Here is a 23,321-nt window from a genome sequence, read left to right on the forward strand (position 1 = left end):
GGACAATTTCTTACCAAATACTTTTGCTCTGTCAGAGCTGCAAACCAGCTCTGCAAGAAAGCACAGCTTTTCCTACATAACATTCTAGCCAGACCTACCTCTACAAGATTGCAGCCATATGTCCACTACCAGGGCCTGACTGTAAAACCAGCTTCTCAGTTTTTACTCTTTGTGTAGCAATTGTATCTCAGGACTCTGACTCACTCTTATGCGATAATCAGGCAAACCAACAGTCTCTTGGCAAATAAGCCTGAAGCCATCCTATTTTAAAGTAGTTTTTTGTGTTCACCAGCTGATTAATAAAGAAAATCATATTGAAAACATTGTAAGAGTTGTAAGAAATCTCTACTATATTATATTTCAAGGACTTCATGACAAAAAATATTATTTATAGAAAATATTTCTCCATAAAAACTGTCATAACTACAGAAGGCTTTTCTCCAGTGTAATTTTATTAGGGATTCCTGCCATCATATCAACATACAAAACAATCAGGATGTTGACATATAGAAATGTGAAATTCACTGTACAAAGATAAGGCTCAAGTTACAGGTATATTTTCCCCTTACACTCCATGAAATAAAACCATTTTTAATACTTCCCAGAGTTGTGTTTATAAATGTTGGACAAACCACAAAATAGATTTCAAGTACATAACATTTTACAATATAATCCAAGCACAGACAGGAATACACAATACTGTACCTACAGACGCTCCATAGTCCAAGTCTGTTATCTTTACTAGTAAAAAGTTGCTACACCCTCTGAATGTGCCCAGCTACATTCTTCTGTGTACAACATGGTCGTGGCCTTTAAGGTATAACACTTTCATGACTTTTAGTTAAATTACTTTGATAGACCAGGGAATATTAGGAAGGAAAGGCGAGAATTTTAAAAGGCCAGGTGTGAATATATGCACATGGTTCCTAAATGCAAGTACATGTGCACACACACTTGCATCTAACCCTACATAAAATTTCACTGCACTGCACAATTTTTGAGATTATGTTCTGATGCAACTGAGCTATTTTCTGACAAGAGTTAAATCAAGCATTACAATACTCCTACTTCTGGGATGCACAGGGATGAGATGATCGTAACCAACTTTTTTATTTTAAGTAATTCTCAGACTTTCTAGGAGGTTGTATGGAACCATGTCTTCACAGTCCATCAGGATGTTTGCTCTCACAGCCTTCACCACTGAAAACACTTTCCACACCCTCTATATTTAGCAACAATGCAAGTGAATAATTTCTGGTTAAGACCAAATGTCTGCATTTGTTCACTCTCCATTTCTGTTAGGCTGAATTATTACCTCATGGGAAAGGATCATTTAGCTGCAAGTAGCACAGGCAGAAATGGACACTAAATAACTAATCATTAATGATTCTTCTGGGAAACAGATTATCAAGGACAAGAAAAGACAATAAAAAACACAGTTGTTTAATTTAGCCTTTGTTGGAGGGGAGATGAAGAGTAATCCAAAAGTTTTCAGCTGAGGAAATGAACTCCTAAGCCCTGTAACTGTTCTCTCTTTTAAAAACTGGAGAAGATTAGAAGGGAAGGAAAAATCCTCTATGAAAATTGCCATTTTAAAACTAGACATTTGCAAAGGCTTACAAGAGAAAACAAAGCAAAAGAGATTCCCTGATACTGAAACTAAAGGAATTTATTTAGTAGGAATTAGACATGTGGTTACAATGTTAAATGCACATCTAATAAAATAGCCTCAAATATGTCTCCAATTCCTAAACATCTAAGCAGGAGAAAGAGTCCGAAGGCAAAATTCAAGTTTCTTAATTTAAATATGAAACAAGGCTGCACTAAGATTGTGGGAGAGGAGGAATAAAAACTCTCTTTCTTAGATACAACCTCTGTGGTATATTTGAGGGCCTTCAAATGTTCTCAGCATTGACAAGATTTTATGTAAGTATATTCTCTAAGCTATATTGGAATACTTTTAGATATACAAATCCATGTTACACAAAACAGCATTAGATCTTGTAACTGGGCTCATAATAACAAGGAATGAGGGTAAGTATGGTGCTATATGTGAAAGGAAGTGTATTAGTATGCATAGAAAATATGTTGTCTTAGAGATTAGTCATAAAGGGCATCAAGCATGAAGATTCATCTCTTTAAGTGTTTAAGCCTTTAACTGTGAGCCAGTAGATTACTTTGATATCAACTGTACAGCCTAATGCTTTGCTTTTTAAAAGAAATATGAAAAATTTATTCCTTTTTCACCTTTTAATCTTCTTTATGATTTTTAAAAGTAGCTCACTCACCTACTGATTTACTTTTGGGTCCTTTTTTTTCTTTTTTTTCTTTTTTTTCTTTTTTTTTTTTTCTTTTTTTTTTTTTTTTTTTTTTGCTACTTACTATTATTGTCTTCCGTTATGTACAATAATCTACATTTAGACTGAAGACTCAATCTTCCTCTAAACATACTTGGACTATCTTGTAAAGACTTTCTACAGAACTGATAAAGTGGAAGACAACCTGACAGATAAGATGAAGGATCATTTCAGTTCTGCTCACTTCCCCAAGCTTTAGAACTGTACCTTTCAGAAATTCTTTTGCATACTTGCTGTCGTTTCACCTCACCCAGGCAGCCCCTACAGAACTTGAGTGAACTTTCTGTGTGTTTCCCAAACAGAGTCCCTTTGTATAGAGCTACATTAAATTCATTCTCCAGCCATAGTCTAAAAACAAATAATTGGTAAAACACTAAAAACACCCTGCATGCCCCTCTGCATTATTCTTACCAATGTGTACATTTAAATAACATCATAAGTTGTCTTTTGCTAAAAATTTACCAAAATATCTTAAACACATAAAAATGTAAAAAAACAAACAGAAAAACCAACAAAAACCGAAAACCCAGCATAAACATTGCTTGTATAGGCATTGGTTAGAAGAGATTGTTGCACTAAGGAGTATATTCAAAAAGGTTTTCTTTCAATATCATCAGTCTTAGTGTCATGGATTGAAAGGTTAAGGACAATGAAACTTACTGTGACCCTGTCTTATATAATGTAATAAATGAGCTGGAAGTCTGAAATGTAATTTAAACAAAGCTTCTTTTTGGTTATTGAAACGAGACTGTATAAGCTGGTAACTGAAATGGCAACTTAAGTATGTAAAGGAAACTTAAGAACTTGAAGAGTCTGTAACAAAAACTGTAAATGAGGATATGAAGGCAGCTGCCAACAGATGGGTGCAGGGGCATTATGGAAAGCTGTCACTAACTGAAATTTTGAATATAGCCCTTAGTTGTATTATATTCATGTAAAATTTAAAAGCTGCCCAGAATGTCACGGATGAAGTTTATTTTGCAAGCCATCCACTGCCTAAGGGGGCAGTAATATTCAATATGAAACTGCTGAAACTCCGGTGTCTGGCGGATTTCGTGAAGGAAAGAGATTTGAAGGTCCGACTCCAAGAGAACAAGGAAAAGGGGGAACACAAACAACAGTAGTCCAAGGCCTACAAGAAAAAGTCTGGAGAAACTCTTCACAAAAGCATTCACCTCTATGTTGCCCATTAGAAAGTCATAGCTCCACCTCAGAGCTCTCCGAGCTTCTTTCAGTTCTTCCTCCTCTGCAATTAAAAATGCGTTTTCATCTGCTTCAAGTTCCTCAAATGAATCGGTATCATCTTTCTCATTCTCTGCTCTTGGGCAGGTATCAAAAAGCATGTCAATCTCATCTTCAACCGGTGTGGGCAGCAAGCTGGCGCTTGGATTGTATACCAGCTCTGAGATGGTTAAAGGTTCCTCTTTCATCTTCTCTTCCTGTTCAATGGCAAGATCAACATCCTTCCCAGAATCCTTTACTGGAGAGCTTGAAGTCACAGGTACTGAAATCTCCTCTTCCTTTGGCAGTTGGACACCTGAAGAAATGAGATTAAAACAATGACTAAATTTCTTGCAGCCTGGTGGCAAAAGTCAGCCCTCCAATAGGATATAATAGATGTATGGAAAGAAGATTCTGCAATAATTTTGCATATTAAAAGCAGACTGTACACAATTATCAAAAAATGGAAAAGCTTTTTGAAGAGGGCAGTATCTCTACAATGCTGCAGTACATCAGATCTGCTTAAGAGGGCCTGATGTAGCTACCAATGATAATAGTGTAGTGCAAAGCAGAAAAAAGAGCACCTTATTTTCTACTGGCAATCTGATTTCTGATATAAATTAACACCTACTACATGTATGAATTGGTGCTCTTTGATCTATAATAATAATAATAAGAACAACAACAACAACAAAAACTACCAACTCTCATTGCTTTGAGATGAATTAATGTGGTAAGATAATAGCTAGGGTTGAGAATAGAGCATGACACTAAAAAGAGACAGACAACAGATTATAATGACAAATTCATTTTAACAATAAAAAGGGAAAAAGGAGAGGAAGGTTAACATATGATATGAGAATTAGATATCATTAGAACAGCATTCTAACAGCCCCACCTGTTAAAAAAAGCTCCTTCTCATGTCTTTTTTTTTTTTTTTTGCTTATCTAGTTCTTTAGCTGTTTTCTCTCTCCTCTAAATTTCTCTCTCCCCTTTACAGAGGAAACTTTCTTATGACATTATTCTCTGCTCTCTCAAAACTTATTCTCCTTTTTCCAGTCTATCTCTAACAGCAAGAAGTCTGCAAAGAAGTCTAGCTGTTTACAGCTACATCAGTACTTCAATGAGGGCTGTTAGTTGTCAATCGTAGGAATGGAGAGGACAGTAGGGCACAGACCTGCCTTGCAAAGCAATCTTAAAATACCTCCTCATGGAAATTTCCTTTTTAAATATTCAAAATGGCCCAGACAGATCTCTTCTCCTGTAACTTGTTATCTTTTCCTTCTTCTATAGACCTTACTGGCCATGCCACCAGGTGAGGTTTCTCATTTTGGCCAAATGACCAAAACCACAATTTCTGCTTCTTTTCATTTCATCACTGAGCAAAGCAGCTTGGCTTGACATCTGATGGTTTGTTGGGGTTTTTTGGGGGTTTTTTGTTTGTTTGTTTGTTTGTTTTTTGGTTGGGGTTTGTTTTTTGGGGGTTTTTTGTTTGTTTTTTGTTTTTTGTGGGTTGTTTTTTTTTTGTCAGCTGGCCAGTCATGGCTTCTTGTGGAAACAGCACATGACCAGGAACAGAGAAAAAGAGCAGGAGTTCCTTTCAGCAGCAAAGCGCATAGCTGAAATGAAACCTTTTCCTCAACAATTTTCAGTTCAATAATTCAATTAGTTTGATTTTCATAAGTTTAATTTGGCTTCCTACCTAATAATTCCTTGCAGCAACTACTCTGTGCTCTCTTATTACAGCCAATTTAGAAATTCATCATATTTCAGCATGAAACTTCTTTTGTGCTGGAATGTAACTGTCTACACCAGTCTTTACATTAAGAAATACACTTGCCACAGTCATCAAGAGGAGGATACAAACCAGCTGAAATGAGACAAAACAGAGTATGAACACCAAGAAGTGAGAACAGATTTGGAGGATCTTTCTCCTAACCCTGTTTCTCCTAAGTAACAGAAGTTAATGCTGGATCACCAAACCATACACAAGTTACTTGAGAGTATAGCCACAATGCTTTAAATTACAAATGCCAAATTTTTTTAACTCTGGAACCCAGCATTAAGAATCTACACATATCTTTAGATACACATGTACTACCATTCAATTCTCAAACATGCTTTTCAAGTATTCTTAATAATACTAAAATTTAAGTTGTGCCACTTACTTAGACATTTCGAAATAGCTGAAAACACACAATTTTGCTCTCCTAAATTTGAGAATTCTGGCCATAGGTCTCTCTATACCAGCTTAGGTGCAAGGTCAGTAATATATCTTCATCATGTTTCTCACCACAGAGGACAGCTGCAACTACCACAAAGAAAGGTCACCCCAATTTATCTCTTTCTCCCCAGAGTAAATTCCAGCTTGCATAAAATCCACAGTGAACATAAACAACATATATTAACTTTCATTACAACTGTATTTTTATCAAACAACTGGCAGGCTTCTGACTATGGGGTTAACCTGTTGATAAAAGGCAACAGAGAAACCTTTTCATGTCAGTGTTTTTGTTTCCTGAAGGGTTTCTATTAAAATGGTAATGAGTTGCAGCTCTGAAGCACACATCAAAATTACACTCCACTATTTAATTTCGACTGCTAGGAAGAATTTTCCACTCCTTTGTTTTTATTTAAAATCATTAAATCAATGTAAATGCATTTTATATCAGTCAAATACGAGTGTAAATCCATATTTAAAAATTTAGAATGGGCCTTAAATGTTGCTGCTGCTGCAAGCTTATTTGATATGTTAAAAAATTAAAGAGATGAAGTTGGCTTTTTTGTTCCTTCATATTCTCTGTAGCACCACAACACTTTTTAAGTCAAGGAATGAGGACAGCACAGGCTATTAACCAGGGTCCACATGACTGATTCCAGCAAAGTTTCTAGTCATGTTGCAATATATAGATAAGTATGTTGGGCTATTCATATTTTGATGGTTTCAAAAGACATAAATGTAAAATCGTTATGGCAAATATAATTTACAAAGCTTATGCAGGCCTAAGAATATCACATTAAAGTACCAAAATTACACAGTACAATGAATATTCCAGTAACACAAATTTAAGAGAGAAGAAAATTTTTTGAATTTTTTACTTCTCAGATAGCCCTCAAGAGAGCCAGATATCTGAAGTAATAACATCAAGTTAAAAGAAAAAATAATCCTTGAAATGTTCCAATGGAAAAATAGAATATAAAAGTTAAAGCAAGCCCAACTCCTAATACTCTTTAATTATTCTACAACTCTACTGCAAACCCTTTGCTTCTATTCATATATAACAATTATTTGGTAAGACTATCATTTTATATAATTTGTTGGCAAGGTTTTGAAAAATCTACTATCTCTTTAAGAATAGTTAAAATTTGTGTGGTGTTCAGATTTAAAGGACTATGAGCTGAGAACTAACTTACATTTGAGAACCTCTTCTTTCCATTCTTTACTTTGAATTCTTAATGTAAGTTTACATTCCATAAATCAGAAACTTCTAATACAGATTTCTGGAATATCAGGTAAATAAACTCACGTTTATTTCTTATATTTCCACAGCAAAAGTTTGCTACACTTTTCTGGCAACTACAAAGCCAGACATCTCATTATCCTAGGTGAAACTCAGTATTCCTCTTCCACAAAATACGGGTGATTGCTGCAAGCCAGGAACATGAACAGCTGAATAAGACATGACATTATTTTGGTCATCTGCTGTGAACATGAACGTGCAAGAGGTCTGAGAGGTCTGACATAGAAGTTGTCAGCTGCTGGTATTTCCACAGGGGCCAAAACCAGCAGCTGAGGATTAACAAAATGAAGGGCAGCTCTAGCTCCACCATTCTTAAGAATCTGCAGTTGCTGGAAGTACTGCACCTCAGAAGAATGTATCCTCTGCTTATTAAAAAATCCAGGTCACACATTGTCTGTTGGCTGGATATCCTGCATAGGGCTTTTCTTACCAGAAACACAATTACACACCTATAACAGCCTTTAATATTGTGGAAAGGAACAAATGTGAATATACACTCATTTTAGAGAGACAAATGGAAAATTAGATATGGTCCAGAGAGAGCAGTGCTAGGAACATTTAATACACACATGTAAACAAAAAAGGCCAGCCAGGCTGCATTTAGGAGCAATCCTTTTTACTTCTTCCTCTAGAAATATCATGTGTCCTTTGCTTATTTTCCATGTGGACAAAATTCATCTGTACTATGAATAGAATGACCTTTCAGAGGGAAGGGGAAGGTGATTTTCTCACATGAGCAAAGTGCATGAATGTCACAAAGAAAATGTAGAAAAATGAGACAGACTCTAGAATTGCATTGAATTTAAATATTTCCCTACACAGGATCTATATCAAGCAGGATTTGTATCACAACCAGACCTCCTGCCCTCAGAAACAGAAGGTCACAGATTTGTACCATACCCACATCCCGTGCCTATGAAAGACACCTGTTACAGCTTTGCAATGAGAGTTAATCAATGACAGTTTATAGTAACTCCTCTTTAGGCAGTGACCTGACTTTCCTGCTGGCCATTACTGTTTGCTTTAGTCTAATGGGAACTTCTAGAAGCGCTGTCCCAGTTGCCAGTTCATATGAGTTGGATGTTTTGTGGCATTACAGCTCGCCTCCCAGCTGTGTTGTGTCACAGTGTCCAATGTCACAGTTAGTACAGCCACTGAAGGCCACTGCTCTGCTTTCCACAGCCCACAAAGGGCACCCAAAGCAGAGAGGCAGAAGCAGAGCAGAGCATACTGCATGCTGGGCATTCTGGGATGCCTGTCTTCCATCTCTCTTTGGCCTGGAAAGAGTTCAATCCAGAGTTGTTGATCCCCTGCCAGAAACAGGATTAAGCAGCAACAGAACTGAAGGAAGCATCTGACTGTGTATCATGGGAGCAGGAATGAGAAGGCAAGATACATTGGTCAGCAGCTCGGAGAAAGAAGGACCTGGTGACGGGACTGCAGTGACTCAGTGTCCAGCACCACGCCAAGGACAGTGAGGCTGAAATGTGCCGAGTACTGATGTGAAAGCTTAGCACCCAAGCAAAAGGGCAAGTGGGACATTTCAGCATTCCAACTCAGCCTGGGTGACCCCTCCCAGAACACGCCAGCGTTGTTCTGAGCAACACTTGTTCTGAAAGCATCACAGTGGGGCTCTCCCAAGGAGTTATGTCCCATGTTAGGAGTCCTGCACAAGCTATCTCCTGTGCTTTGGTGCTGGTATCCATATGTTATATGCTGATATATAGATATATATAGATAGATATATAGATATATATATATATTTATGTATACTTTTTTGCATGTTTACTTCAAAAGGAATAACATAGTATGAACAGTACTACAAAATCAAGGTGTTTAAGAACTAGTGTAGTCCCAACATACAAATCTCTTATGATTATTGTCATTATATTAAACCAACAAGATGTCCTGCATCTATTTGCAGCCAGTATTTAACCTCTGAGATGTAAGAATACAAAACACATGTCAACAATGATGCTTTTTCAATTTTGCTACTATGTTTAAATCAAGGGAGTTAGGTGTATTCTCATAGATTCTACTGTTTTCACTGAGTGGTGAACTCAAGAAGCAAAGACAATCAGGAGCTGTTGCTACTCAAAGACAAATGACTGCAAGAAGAAGTTTCTTTTATACCTACTGCACTCACTGCTTTCTAAATTCAGATATCAAAATAGTAACAAAATTCTAATTTGCCAGAACATTTTCAGTTAATTCTTTGATTAAAAACTAATTTCTGAAATGAAGATTCAATACAAAGAATTAATATAGGTTAGTAAAATCTGAAACACTTCAACCTATAGGTACCCAAACATCAAAAGTAATCAGTACTACAGAAGGCATGGAAAAACCAATTTAAAAATTTCTTATGACATTAAGGAAATTGACATATTTAGTGATGGGGGGGCAATGGATCTTTAGCAAAAGCATTTCCTAAAAAACCACCACTTTGCTGCTCCAAACAATACTGAATGCTTTTTTTTCCTTTGTACACACAGAAGGAGTGAAAAAGAGAGATAAATCAGATTCTGCCCAAGCTCCACCTTCCTCCACCTTAGTACTATTTTTCAGTATATTAAATTATTCAGTATGTAGAAAAATAAACCAAATAAAGTTACAAACTGGAAGCCTCAACTACTTCATTCAGCTCACATTAAATCTACTATGTTCCAGTTTTGTCATAAATTACTACAGTTTCAAAGTGTTTCCCCCACCTCAGTCATGGAAAAATACAAAGGCAAAATTCCAGTCCCTCATTTGTTACCAATTAGCAAAACAATCTACAATTTTCTGTAAGTACATACAATAAACTTATGTTTTGTCTCATTCATTCTCCATTTGCAACTTCATTCTTTAATTCAAACAGTAATTTGTCCTTATTCTCTGCTGTACATGCCATTTACAGTACAGTTCCTTTCCAAGACACAACTATTAACTTAAACTGGGGTTAGAGGGTTTTAAAAAAGGGGGTTGAGTAAAATAAATGTAAATTTACCAGCCCTTCTGGCTGTGATCTTGGAGCCATGCCGCAGTAAACGAATGCACACTTCCTTGTTGCAGTGGTTAACCATCCGCAAATGGATGCTTCTCTTGGTTTGGATTTTTACAAGACATTTCACCATGGTGACTATTAATTCCTCTTCTCAAAGTCTTGTAAAAGCTCTAGCCATACCAGCTTTGACCTTTGATTAAGTTCCCACTGAGTTTTAAGAGACTAACACACAGGTCGCTCTCAATGAATCAAATGACAAGCTTCTAACATGGCTAACAAAAATATCCCAGCAGGGAACAGAACCAGAGGTTATTTTTAAACATTTCCAAATGCCTCATAATGTACAATACAAACTTCCACAGCACCCATCTCAGTTAGCAGTTGCTAGCATAACAGCTGAACCACACACAGAGGCATAAAAATATCTAAGGCACAAAAAACATAGTGCCGTTAAAAAAGAGGCCAGCATTCATCCCGTTATTTTTCTAAAATGTTTTAATGTACCAGCAATATCAGTTCCCCACCACTGCCTGGAAATTATTTGTGAAACATGTAAATACAATGGAAAAATCCCATGCTGCACTTAAAAATCTTACTCACAAAGCAAGCCAGTGAGACCAAAACAGATTAATTTCTAGCCTAGAATAAAAACTTGACCTGCCCATGTAAAAGAAAGAACAGAAAATTTTTTAATCTGGGAAAAAATTATCTCTTTACATACGAGCTCCACTTCCCACTTGAGGACAGTTGTTGGACAGGTTCTTCTTGGACAGAAAGAAATAAAGAAATGTTGTTTCAGGAGGCTGGGCACTTCCCTGCTCCTGCCCAGCAGAGATATACAGGTTCCCAAAAAATCATGATGTACCTATGCTGGCTGCTGATAACTTGCTCCAGCTGGGAGCTGGAAGGCAGCCATATGCACAACATCACACTACCCTAGTGGGAAAGAAACTCTTTCCTGGTACACCAAAACCACAAAGAAGAGACAAACTGGAAGGAGTGTACTGGTGGGGATGTAGTCTCTCACTTCCCAGAGTACTCATCTGTAATATTTATGACATTGTGCTACCTGAATCCTCATTATCTGACATCCTTGTTCTCTTTGTACCAAAAAAACAGTGATGTGCATGCAAATATGTAGGAAAGAGAGGAGTAGGGGAGGCCTGAAAATGTCTATTTTACACCCAGATGTTTCTGTCATAAAAGACATCTACTTCAATGACGCTTTTGGAAAGCATCTTTATGATGGCTCCTTTTTCTACACAGCCTGTATAGTACAAATGTTCAGCAGAGGTCCTGTTTTCTTCCTCTGCCAGAGCAAAGATTTCTCTCTTCCTTTCCTTCTCTGCAAACACTTTTTCTGGGTGTGAGGAAAGATCAAGTACCCCTTTGCATCCTATTTACATTTTGTCACCCCTTCAAAAGTAAGATTCTGTCTTTTCTCATTTTTATTCTCATAAGTGTCATAACAGGCAAAACAGGATGATTAAATTCTAACTAAAAGGGGTTGACTCTTCATTGTGTACACAGCTACAAAAACTGGAAAGCATGAATTCTTACAAAAATCTAATCGCCAATGTGTTCAATATGTAAAGGAAGGCCTATACAAGGACTCGAGTGCCAGCCAGACAAGGTTGTGAAAGATTTCCAACATTTGAAACATTTCCAAATGCCTCATGACATTGCAAGCTTCCACAGCATCCATCTCAGCTAGCAGTTGCTGTAACAGCTGAACCACACAGAAGCATAGAAATATCCAAGGCGTCAAATCTTAGTGCAAGGGGAAAAAAGGCCAGTGTGTTCCTACATACTGATGTTGAGAAGTAAAATCTATCATTTATGTTTCATGTGACCATGCTTATGCAAGAGAAATGACTGTGTTAATTTCAAATTGCTCCCCCTAGTTTTATCTACACATAAGTAGGGGAGAAATCTTAAAATCTTACAACTGACTCAGAAACTCCTGGTCTATATTAACTTTCAGCAAGAGACCATCTAAAAAAATTTAAATAACTGTACTTACAAAAGTTCCACATGACTCTCCTCTACAACCAAATCTTACACAGCCAAGTACCCACACAGAGACAGACAATTAGACTGATAGTAGCAGGTGTGTGCTCATTCCTGTACATAGAATCATTAAGGTTGGAAAGATTATCAAGTCTGTTAACGCAGTACTGCTGTGTTCACCACTAAGCCATGTCCTCAGGCATCACACCTACACACCTTTTGAACACTTCCATGGAGGTTGTTGATTCAACCATGTCCCTGGACAGTTTGTTCCAATGTCTGACCATCCTTTTGGTAAGGAAATTTTTCTTATATCCAAACTAAACCTTCTTAGGCGTAATGTGAGGCCACTTTCTCTTGTCTGTTATTTATTACCTGGGAGACAAGAATAATCCCCACCTGGCTGCACACTCCTTTCAGGGAGTTGTAGAGACTGCTAAGGTCACCCCATGCCTCCTCAAGACTAAATAACCCCAGGTCCCTCAAATGCTCCTCACAGGACTTGTGCTCCAGACTCTTCACTCTCACCAGTGCCCTTCTCTGGAATCTTCTCTGGAGATTCTCCAGCCTCTCAATGACATTGTTGCAATGACAGACCCAGAACTGAACACAGGATTTGAGGTGCAGCCTCACCAGCACTGAGCATAGCTCAGTTCTTGCTCCATGTGTAGTTGAACACATTATGTTTCTTATAATGCTGCTATACAGATTCTGTGGCTGCCTTCTTTTCCCATCTGATTTTGGTGAGACAGATTACTGCGTTTGTCTAGCACCAGATGTTATCACACCTACTTGAGCAGACTTTTTTTTTAAAGGTAATACCATACCTCTCCAGTCACAGGATATTAATGTCATTTTGACAGTGATGAAAGCTTCTTTTTGGTCACTTCATACTTCTGTGCTGAGATTTCATGCATGAATTATTGATCTGATAACACTGACTTTTGCCTTTTGAACAACAAAAATGAAAGTACGCTTCCCTGGGCCAAGACATACACAGAGATACCAAGGCTGTTTCATATCTGTAGCACACTAAAAGCAGTCTCCCAAGGCGGTTGTGTCAGTCTCAGGGCTGGATGCCTCCCTTCTCCCCACCTCTTGCTCATGCCCGCACCCCAGCAGAGGACCTTAGTTTACCCTCTTCATGAGCCAGTCAATAGTTGAGTCAGGCAATAATAGGAGACTGCACAGTTAATGGGAGTTTTGTTTGGGGTTTTTTTTGTTGTTGTTGTTTTGGTTTGGTTTTTTTTTTTTGTTTTAATTTTGTTTCCTGGTGTTATTGGATTTGGTTTGTTTTTGTTGTTTTGAATTTATTTTATTCACTTTTTGTTTGGTTTATTTTGTTTGGTGTTTTGTTTGTTTTTGGGGTTCTTTATGGGGTTTTTTGGATTTTTTTTTGTTGTTGATTTATTTTTTAACTCCTTTTTCTAGTTCACACTGTTGTGATTAGTGCTGGTGCAAGGGAGAAGGTGGGAATCCACAGAAGTGGATGTTGGGAAGACAGCCAGCATCACTGCCAAAGAGCTGCGAGATCAGTTCAAGCTGCAATTTGATAATGTAGCCACGTTTTCTGCAGGAAAAGACTGTAAAAGTCTAAATACTGTTAACTTAGCATCTGGTGATATTTAACAACATATAAAGTATGCCGTTAAATACCACTAACAAATATGTCTATTAGCTCATCATAGTAACAACAATCTGTCTGACTAAAAGGAAATGTAATTTGCAAACTTACATAACACAAAACATTTAAAACAAGCACTGTTGGGTGAGCATACAGCAGTAAGTCCCCAGTTTCCAAAAATGGATTTCATTGCCTAGAGTTGTAAGTGTGGTTACAGGACGCAGGCAAGGACATGTGGTTACACAGAGCAAGCTGCTGTTACTCTGCAGTGGTGGCAACTGCCCAGAGGAGGCACAGCAGTGGTACTTGGCTGCTGGAAGGTAAATTCTCAGATACATGTATTTCACAGTGGAGGTAAACAAGGAACTGTTAAAACTAAAGCTGCCACTACTAATTATAATAAGGTATGAACACAGACAATGTAATTCACCCTGTGCTTGCTATATTCATTGTCCAAACTCTGAGCAAAACATATTCATACAACTCCTATAAAATAAAATTAGGACATACTCCCATGAAAAGGAAGATACTCACTCAACTATATTCTGGTTTTATTGACCAGAAAAAAGCAACAGCAAATATTGTGTTTCCTAACCTCTGAAACAATTACTTCACTACATCTCAAGCAAGAACCAGTGTCAGATTTTGTTTGGTTGGCTTCATTTTTATTATGACAAAGGCAATTAACCTCATTTAATCTGGCAATGGTGTTTGTGTCATTGTTTGTAGTGACTGTATCTCAAAAAGAAAGGCATTTAATGTGATATTAAAAATATCAAGAAATAAAGAAATACATGCAAAACATTGTTATACAGAGTAAATTCAGACTGATCTTCCAATAATGTCCCGTTTTGTCAAGGATAAATAAAAAATCTTTCCTAGCTGATCTGCAAATAATGTCTTTTTTTCATCAAGGAAATTAAATTAGCAGACTAAAGCAGAAAGAAGGAAAGAGTATCAAGAAAAACAAAATATCCAGTAGTTAACAGCCAGTTTTCACTCCTGAATGACTGCTGACACAATTCAAAAAAAAGGTGCCATCTTGAGACTATTTCTTTCCTAAGATCCTTTTGCCTGAAAATTTAAAGATTTTTTTGAAACAGATATCAAATAGCAGTAACTTTCCACACAATATATCTCTCGTAAAGCTAATGCACAGTTTCTTGAAATAGTGATCGTTATTGGTTATCACATAGAGGGTTTTAATGATTAGGAATACCTAACTAAAATTATTAGATTTTTTTCCATATCCCAGAGTCAATATCACACATTTTTCCGTATACTTTGTAATAAATACTAGTGGGAATTGGGTAAGTGACTCACCTTCATCTAAAGGAGCCTCTTCCTCCTCACAGGGAGACGGAAGGAGAGGCTGCAGAGGTTCCATGTTGATTATGAGTTGCTTGTTCAAGGAGGGAGAGCTGCGACTCTGGTTAATGCTCGTTCTAAAAGAATGGGGAAAACAGGGTCAGTTTGCTTACTGGAAATAACTGCAGTCCAATAGGTCTCATCTCAGAATCATTTTGCATAAATTACTAGCCCTTGAACTGTTGTAAAAAGCTCTACACATTGAATGCCGCTTTCAGCTGTGTTGTGTTGCATCCTCTACAGATGTAAACAGTTCAACATCTGAAGTGTGACAGAGGTTTTGTGCTGGTTTAGCTCCTTTACACTGCCTGACTTCCTTTCGTCTCAGGCAGGATTTCAGTGTGTTGCTCCTCTCCACAATGCACAGCAAACACTAATATTTGGATTCAAGGAAGGGAAAAGTTGTTCCATTGCCTCCAGAACTGGATAAAGGATTTGTTACAGTTTGAGCACTGAGTATCAAAGGCTAAAACAGGAACAGCTGTATCCCTGAGGTTTACAGATACAGAATGCTCTCACTCGTGCCCACGCGCCCCAGATGCTGCCTCTACACCATGCCTCCCAGCACTTACTCTGGTTTTCATTCTTGTCCTACTTCACTCTAAGAGGCTTTCCTGGAAGCAGGTGTTAAATATGTTCTGGAAAGTTGTAGGAATGCTGCTGATTTTCTTCAGTCATGATGCCTATTAGCCTAAAAATGTATTACTGAGAGTATAAAAAGGCTCTTTTGAATATGTTATCTAGGATTTGCATGATACAGGCCTGAAGCAAGAGTCCTGCAGTAAATCTTAACCGTTATATTATAAAATATTTACTTTGACAAAAGCAAAGATGAAATGGAAGAGTACCCTACTTAACTTCAAATGGTATATTGATACAGTGCTGAAGTTTCACAAAATGCATTTCACGTCTGCACAAAAGGCTTACCTTAAAATTCCACATGAACAAATGGAACAAAGAACCTATTGCAAGTCAGAAGATGGAACTGTGTGTTGCTGAAGGTTTAGGTAAACTTGGGACACAGGTGTACAACTCTTAACCCACACTACCTATCAGTAAATATTCTGTGGGAATAAACAAACTTTCTTACTCAATTGACATGATTTCTTGTGCCATAGCACATGCCCAAAGAGAATTACATCCTCATCCATATTCTTTTATAATTATTGAGTTTAAATTTTCACTATCCACAGAGGGTTCTCACTCAGGTTATTATAATTATAGTCACTCTAACCCAATGGTAAATCCATAGGCTTTTTATGCAATCACTGAACCTTTGTTCTTGTTGTAAAAAGCTCTCAAACAACTCTCAAAATACAAGTTGTGCCTGGGAGCACCCATAGGCTTCTGCTCCATATTTATTTACAAAGATCTCTCCTTCAGGCATGCTCTGGAAGAAGAACATGAAGTTATTCATTTTGTGCTTGGCAGAAGAACTTGCCACTGCATTAATCCTGCGTGACAACACACTCCAACAGATTTTCAGTACACAGCGCTGTAAGTGTAACATCCAAACACAGAGATACTGAGCAATTCCCTCCTCTCAACTGCATCTTTCTTTCTTAATGCAACCATGGTACAACTGAATTGACTTTGAGGGTGAGAGGATGGGGAGGAAAAGCTTTATATAGATGTATAGATATATAGATATATAGATATGTAGATGATATATAGATATATGTTTACATTCAATCAAATATTTTTTTCTGAATGTCTGGCTTCTGAAAAGCCATCATTTCCTATCCCCAAATCCTCTTTCAGAAAGTAACTTTTTAAAAAATGTGACTCTTTTTTTTAGCTGAAAATTTTCTGTATTTTTTGCCTACTTGTGCTTTTAGAAGCTTCAGCTACCTCTGTCTGCCATTTCACAACCTGAGCTATAAAAGCACCTGAAATCATTATATTCCTTAGTCTTTCTAAGAAACTGAACTTGGAGCTTCCATAATATAATAATGCAAGCTTTGTAAGAAGGTTAATAATAAAAGAGATGCATTGCTGTTTATGGATGTTAAATCCATATGATGTTGCTTTATAAACTTATTTGCTCTCTGATCTGCTTCTTTATGTACACTAAGTTTTAAATTATGTGTTTAAAATCCTTCTAAATATAGAAATCAAAGAAAAGCAAAATACAAGATAAAAAATAAATGTATGATAATCTTAGCCTGGAACAAAGACATCTCTTGGATAGTAGGCAATAAGCTATTTCCTAGAGTGAGCAACTATTCTCATTTAAAATGCATGAGTGTGCCCAAGTACTTTTTATTGCCTCAATGATGCATCTATATTCTGCCTTCTGTGTTATCATTTAACACATTCTAGACCTTCACTGACCTCATTTGAAAATGTAATCTGGAAAAACATGTTTGAAAGCATGCCTGCATGGCCTAACTATTAATTACACATAGTGTGGCTGGACAACATATAATAAATATTTACTGCAAATATATTCCCATCTTTTAGTAAAAACAATCCACTTTTGTCTAAAAAATAGACAGAATAGCAATATTCAATTAAAAATAAACAAAGCATATTCCCCCCAAACACGAAATCTCAACAAAAAAAGGGAATATGGCTCTAGAATGTTCAGACTGTTAAGGAACCTGTTTTTAAAAATGGTTTCAAATTGTTTTAGTTTTCCCTGATGGCCTCTTCTTTTCTGAAGAGCTTTCTTCAGGTTCTTAAGTGTTTTTACTGTCACTACAATGAGTAGTAAGGACCTGAAAGCATTAGTTTGTTTGCAAGGTCTAGCAGTTTATTTCTTACAAGCCAAATTTTCCTCTAAAAAAAAAATATTCTCTAATATTTTTTTTCCTCTTTACTGAGTGAACATCATGTTTTTTAATCTGACTGCATTATGGAAAAACTGTGAAGTACACTTTGAAACATACCCATAAACATATACCAACCAAGAACTTTCAAAATCAAACAAAATCTAGGAATGAAATTAGAGTGTACTTTTCTGTCATGATATATAATAACAGCTTATGTCATAACACAAAAAATAAGAAAAGTTATCAATCTGACTGATTAGTTAAACTCAGCTTCAGAGCAGCACAGATTAGGTTCTCCTTTATAGGAGACATTTGTCTGAATTTTGTAGCGTTGTCAGATACATTTTTCCTAAGGCTTGCATGCGTAATTTTGGAAGTTCAGAATGACAACCATTGCAGCTGACAGAAAGGAAGGCAAATATTTCTGTAGAAAGCAATAATCCTCCCTAGTCCTTAGACTTTAATACTGAATGTTGAGACATACCTGTGAACTTCAGGAGGTTCCCTCTGGATTTTAGAGCTTGCCTCCACAACCTCTTTGGCTACTTTTCCACTGCATTAAAAGATGAAATTAATATTCAAGTAAATACTAAGATACATGCAAAGAACTACATAAATGTAGACAATTAAGTTACATGAAAAGAAAATTAAAATAAGGGGGGGAAAATTGCAATTAAGTATATACATAATGTTCCAGAATAAAATTGTGCTGAATACTTGCCCACAAAGCTACCATAAAAAGGGTAACTTCTTGTAGTAGAACACTACAGGTTGAACTGCCTCTTTATCTCACACCTGGTTCAGAGCTGCCCAGCTGCAGGGAGCATAAAATCTCTGCACTGGCCACAGTGCACTTTACAGAAGCTGCGCCAAAAATGGAGCTATCTGCCGGTGGAAATACTCTTGACAGAAGAGTCTGTGTGAAAACTCCTGCTTAATTTTTAAGTGATGCTAAAAAGGCAACAGGAAGGCTTTCAAATCTTGATGTCAGCTAGGCATGAACAGACCCTTCAGCAGTAACAGCCCTGAATTTGCCATGAGCAATTACTTACATTTGGTTACTTCCTGAAATGATTTACCATGAATAAGAAACAGCAAACACCCACCTATATCGAAATCTACTGCCTTTAAAAAATATCTTGCTGCTGGACATTGTCTTGATCTGACTGGACTTTGCATACCTTGAAAAAAAATAACAGAGGCTGTCACCTTTTCAAGGACATGATAAGCAAAAATGAACAAGGCAAACTACAAGCTTTGTTATTTTTATACCATAAAGTAATATTCAAAAAATGAGCTTTTCAACTTTTTTAAGGCCTTTATACAAGCTAGACAATGAAGCATACATAAATTTATTCAGACAGCACAGAATGACTGAACATGGAACAAGTGATTGTCATGAAAACAAGAAAATTAAATGCAGACACTTGCTGCATCTCTATGAATTTTCCTTCCCAGGACGAAGGAAAGACCATGGCATTTCAAAAGCTCTGGGAAGCTCTGGGACATGTGTCCTAACACCAGCTTGTTTGTGGGAAAATATGGCTATTTCTGCTTTTCCACTAGGAAAACAAAGCAATAATAAAGAAAACAACTTGTCTCCTGAAGTAGGTGCTTCTCCAATATCTCTATTCAGTCAACTTCTTAGTAGCCTACATCATACCCTACTGCTTCTCTGTAATCAACAGGTACACAGCAACCTTTTCTCTTTATATCAAAGACCATGGAAGAGCACCTGCCGTGCCATTTCCTTGATGTTCTCTTGAAAAAAAGGCAAATTGATTTTGCACAGAGTCTCTAATTCCCAGGCCCTAGTAAACAATTGTCCATTATTAGTATCTACTTGAATAATTGCAACAGTGACCCCTGTACCTGGATCAAGACACGACTAAAGTTCTGTTTTTGAAAACACATCATGTGATCATGACCTTCCCTTAAATTCCAAGACTCAAACTCTTTTAGAAAGAGGATAGGACCAAATTTAATTAAGGCAAAGTATCAATGCTGTGAATTATTTGCTCAGTCTATGTCTGGTTTAACCTTATTAGAATATCTTGTTGGTAATATATAGAACTTAAATGAGAATTACCTAATGCTGCTAAATAACAGCCCCCACTGTACAACTCTATTTCTCTGAAATGTGTGGAAACATTTACTCTTTCAAAACTACTATCTTAAGGCTTTACTTATAGATAGTTTTGGATTCAGTTCCATGTTTGAAGCATTATTGTTACTTTTGTGCACTCTGCATATTAAACATTACAATTTTCCAGTCTATTGTTAACATCCCTATCCGTTGAGTAACATTACCAATCTTCATTTTATTAAAGAAGTCTTCTTGAAAGACCCACCAAAATTGAAACAGGTGGGCATAACTTTCAGCAATCATTGTTAAGGAATAATTCCACTCCATAAAGTAATTTGGAAAGTAGAAAAATAGATGAGAGAAACAGCACTGAACACACCAAGGTGAGAGAAGAACAAGGGGAAGGAGATGCTCCAAGTATCGAAGCATATTCTACCAACGGAGAAAACTGGGAGGAAGGAGTCTGTCCCTCTGCAGCCAAATACAGAACAGATATCCTCAGTGCAGCCCATGGGAGATCCTGCAGCAGGCCAACATGCTCTGAAGGAAGCTGCAGCCCTTGGAGAGCTCACACATGAGCTGGCTCCAGGCAGGAAATGTGGCCCATGGAGAGGAGCACAAAATGCAGCAGGTACATCCTGGAGGACTGCAAGCCCATGGGAAGGGCCCATGCTTGAGGAGTTCATAAAGGAGATTGGAGTAGAGGAAGAGTGTAAGAAGGAAGGAGCAGCAGAGAGGAGCTGCAATCTCCATTCCCCATCTCCCTGAGCTGCTCAGGACAAGAAGGACATAAAAGAGTCAGAAATGAAGGAGTAAAGGTGATCCTGGAATGAAATAGGGGAAGGGTGGTTTTAGTTCTGTCTCTGTTGACAAATTAAAATAGAGTGAAAAGGTTAAAAGGAAATTAAATGAAGCTTCTCCAATTCAAATCTGTTTTCCCTGTGATAGTAATTGTTAAGCAATCCCTCTATCTTTATCATAAGCTATAGGCTATTTTATCATACCTTTTCCTCTTGACCTGCTGAGTAGAGGGAGTGAAAGAGCAGCATCTGGCATTTAGCCAAGATTAAACCCTGTAAACCATATATTTATGACCCAAATAGTTAATATTACAGCCATTTCACAACAAGAGCAAAGAGGTGGTATTCCTGTGAATCTCCCTGAGACATTTTTACGTTGAGCTGATTTCTACTCAAAGAAAGTAATTTGTCTTCTTTAGGGGGAAATTATCTCCTATTCCCTATTTATTTCTTGTAATATGAAATGAAATTACTCAAACACCATGCAGCATTTTCCTACTTAAATCTACTTACAACAGAAAATGTTTCCAGATAAACTTCAAATTAGTCTTTATTAATAGACTACATTTAGGCTTGATGTAGTCTCAAGCACAGTAAATGTTGATATAGAGAATTAACCAATGCATTTTGCCAGATCCTGTTTCCTGTTTCTTTTTCCTATCCAATTGAATATATCAGTTGGATAGATTATATATTATTGTATCACTGTTGAAATTAAAGAGTCTCTTCTCAAAATTAAAGCAGGTCATTAACATTCAGGTTAGAAGATACATTTTTCCTACTTTTTTATTTACCCTTACAGCAGCCCCCTGGTGTGGCTGTGTGCCAACACAGAAACAGTAATATTTATAAAATATGTCAGAGGCTGTAAGGAAACACTAAGTAGCAAGAATAAAAGCTACATGCCTAGAAGGAAGCCTCAATAAACAGATCTAACAAAGTCAATGGAGGGCAAGAAAGAATGCAAAGAGTTTTTAATAAGGAATTATTAATAGGTTCTCTTTCAGGGAATAGCTACTACTTTTTTTTTTTTTTCTTTTTTTTTTCTTTTTTTTTTTGTCACTTTACAGGCTTTTTATGTATAACAAGGTCACGGGTATCTTTCAAAATGTATCTAAGAACATTTTCTTTTCTTCCCTAAATCATTAAAGAGAACTGTTTATTTTTCAATCTACTCTTACTAAGCCTTGAATTTCAAGTGAGAGAGCAATTACCTCCTGGCAGAAGAAGCCAGAGAATCAAGCATGACAGATTTTTTTTCTTTCATTCTCAAGATATTCTGCAGCTGGGCTAAGATTAACAGCTATGTTCCCAGACACAAGTGCAGTACTCTGTCCATTCAATATCTCACTACAGAGCAGCAAAAGCATTGTGCTGGAGCCAAAACCCTCCTGTCTCATTTGTATTTTAAATGATTTTTAATACTGGCTTGAAGTGAAATAATATTCCCCATTAACTTGCGTATTTTCTGTTTACATTTTGCCTTCTCTTGGAAAAATGGAACATTTCACAATGAACAATCTTTCACTCACTTTTTTCTTTACTTTTAGTATAGATAATGACTATAGATAATAGTGTACATACTTGTAAAAAGCCTGGTTCTCCACCCCACACTTCCAAAGATGCTTGCAGGCTGCTGGTGTAGAGGTATGGAATGACAGCACAGCCTTCTTCTAAATGCAAGGAAAAGAAAGCCAATGAAAGCAGTGAAAATGCTGAATTCTCAATGACTGAAATAGCTCTACCTGATGGCATCACCTTTAACCAGATACACTGAAGACCAAGTTTTCCTGTATAGTGTAAATCTGTGGTTCACCCACAAATGCACAATCCCTACATAGCTGGCATTTAAACTGATCAGGCAGTTTTTTCAGAGAAAAGGAGATGCTTCAAAGGGGGAAGGAAGAGCATATGTACAAGTGGCCTTTAAAACAACTGTGTAACTGGACAAAATGAAATGAGGGAAATCTCTGTGTTCAACATTCTACATCACACAGCTGCTGCCCTACTTACCACCCACCTCTCCCTCCTCTCTGCCATTTGATGTCCTTCCATCAAAATCCCCTTGCAACCACACAAACAGTCTTGATACCTCTGGCATTATTTCCTTCTTTTTTTTTTTTCCCCACTTCCATTCAAAACCATAACCTTAGGATATATCACTCTGATCTAGGGAAAGAGCTGATTATAACATGCTGAAGGCAAAAGTCTCTAGGATTTCAATGACAACAGCTCAGTGATAGGATCCTAATTACATCAGACACACTCTAACATTTTCAGCTTACCAAGATTTGAGGATGGGATTGTAATTATCAAAAAAACACCTCACATTGATCCAGGTGGCAATGCTTACTTGAATTTGCAATTCATATACACACATGTTCTATACTTTAGAGTGAGTGAGTACAGCTTTAGCACCTAAAAATAAATTAAAGCTTGACTCCAAAGGCATCCAAAACCATGAACAATCCACATAGCACAGCATGAATATTAAGTGAGAAATAGCTCAACACTTTGCAAATTAGACATTTTTTCAAAAATTACGCACATTCATTTATAGTCTCTAACTAA

General features: G+C 37.0%; 1 protein-coding gene across 5 annotated transcripts in view; it reads right to left on the reverse strand.

The window, feature by feature from the left end:
- Nucleotides 1–431: 431 nt before the first annotated feature.
- FRMD3 (FERM domain containing 3) overlaps nt 432–23,321 on the reverse strand; it is a 135,316-nt gene continuing 112,426 nt past the window's right edge. For all 5 annotated transcript variants that reach the window (XM_064402848.1, XM_064402849.1, XM_064402850.1 and 2 more), the window contains 5 exons: nt 22,335–22,423; nt 18,971–19,045; nt 18,349–18,417; nt 15,046–15,167; nt 432–3,894 (listed from right to left, as the gene is read on the reverse strand). In XM_064402848.1, the coding sequence (XP_064258918.1) occupies nt 3,299–3,894; nt 15,046–15,167; nt 18,349–18,417; nt 18,971–19,045; nt 22,335–22,423 (951 nt within the window). In that variant the 3' untranslated portion in view covers nt 432–3,298. The remainder of the gene's footprint in view (nt 3,895–15,045; nt 15,168–18,348; nt 18,418–18,970; nt 19,046–22,334; nt 22,424–23,321) is intronic.

The sequence above is a fragment of the Passer domesticus genome, chromosome Z (assembly GCF_036417665.1).
Source record: "Passer domesticus isolate bPasDom1 chromosome Z, bPasDom1.hap1, whole genome shotgun sequence".
In the NCBI taxonomy this organism is placed as follows: Eukaryota; Metazoa; Chordata; class Aves; order Passeriformes; family Passeridae; genus Passer; species Passer domesticus.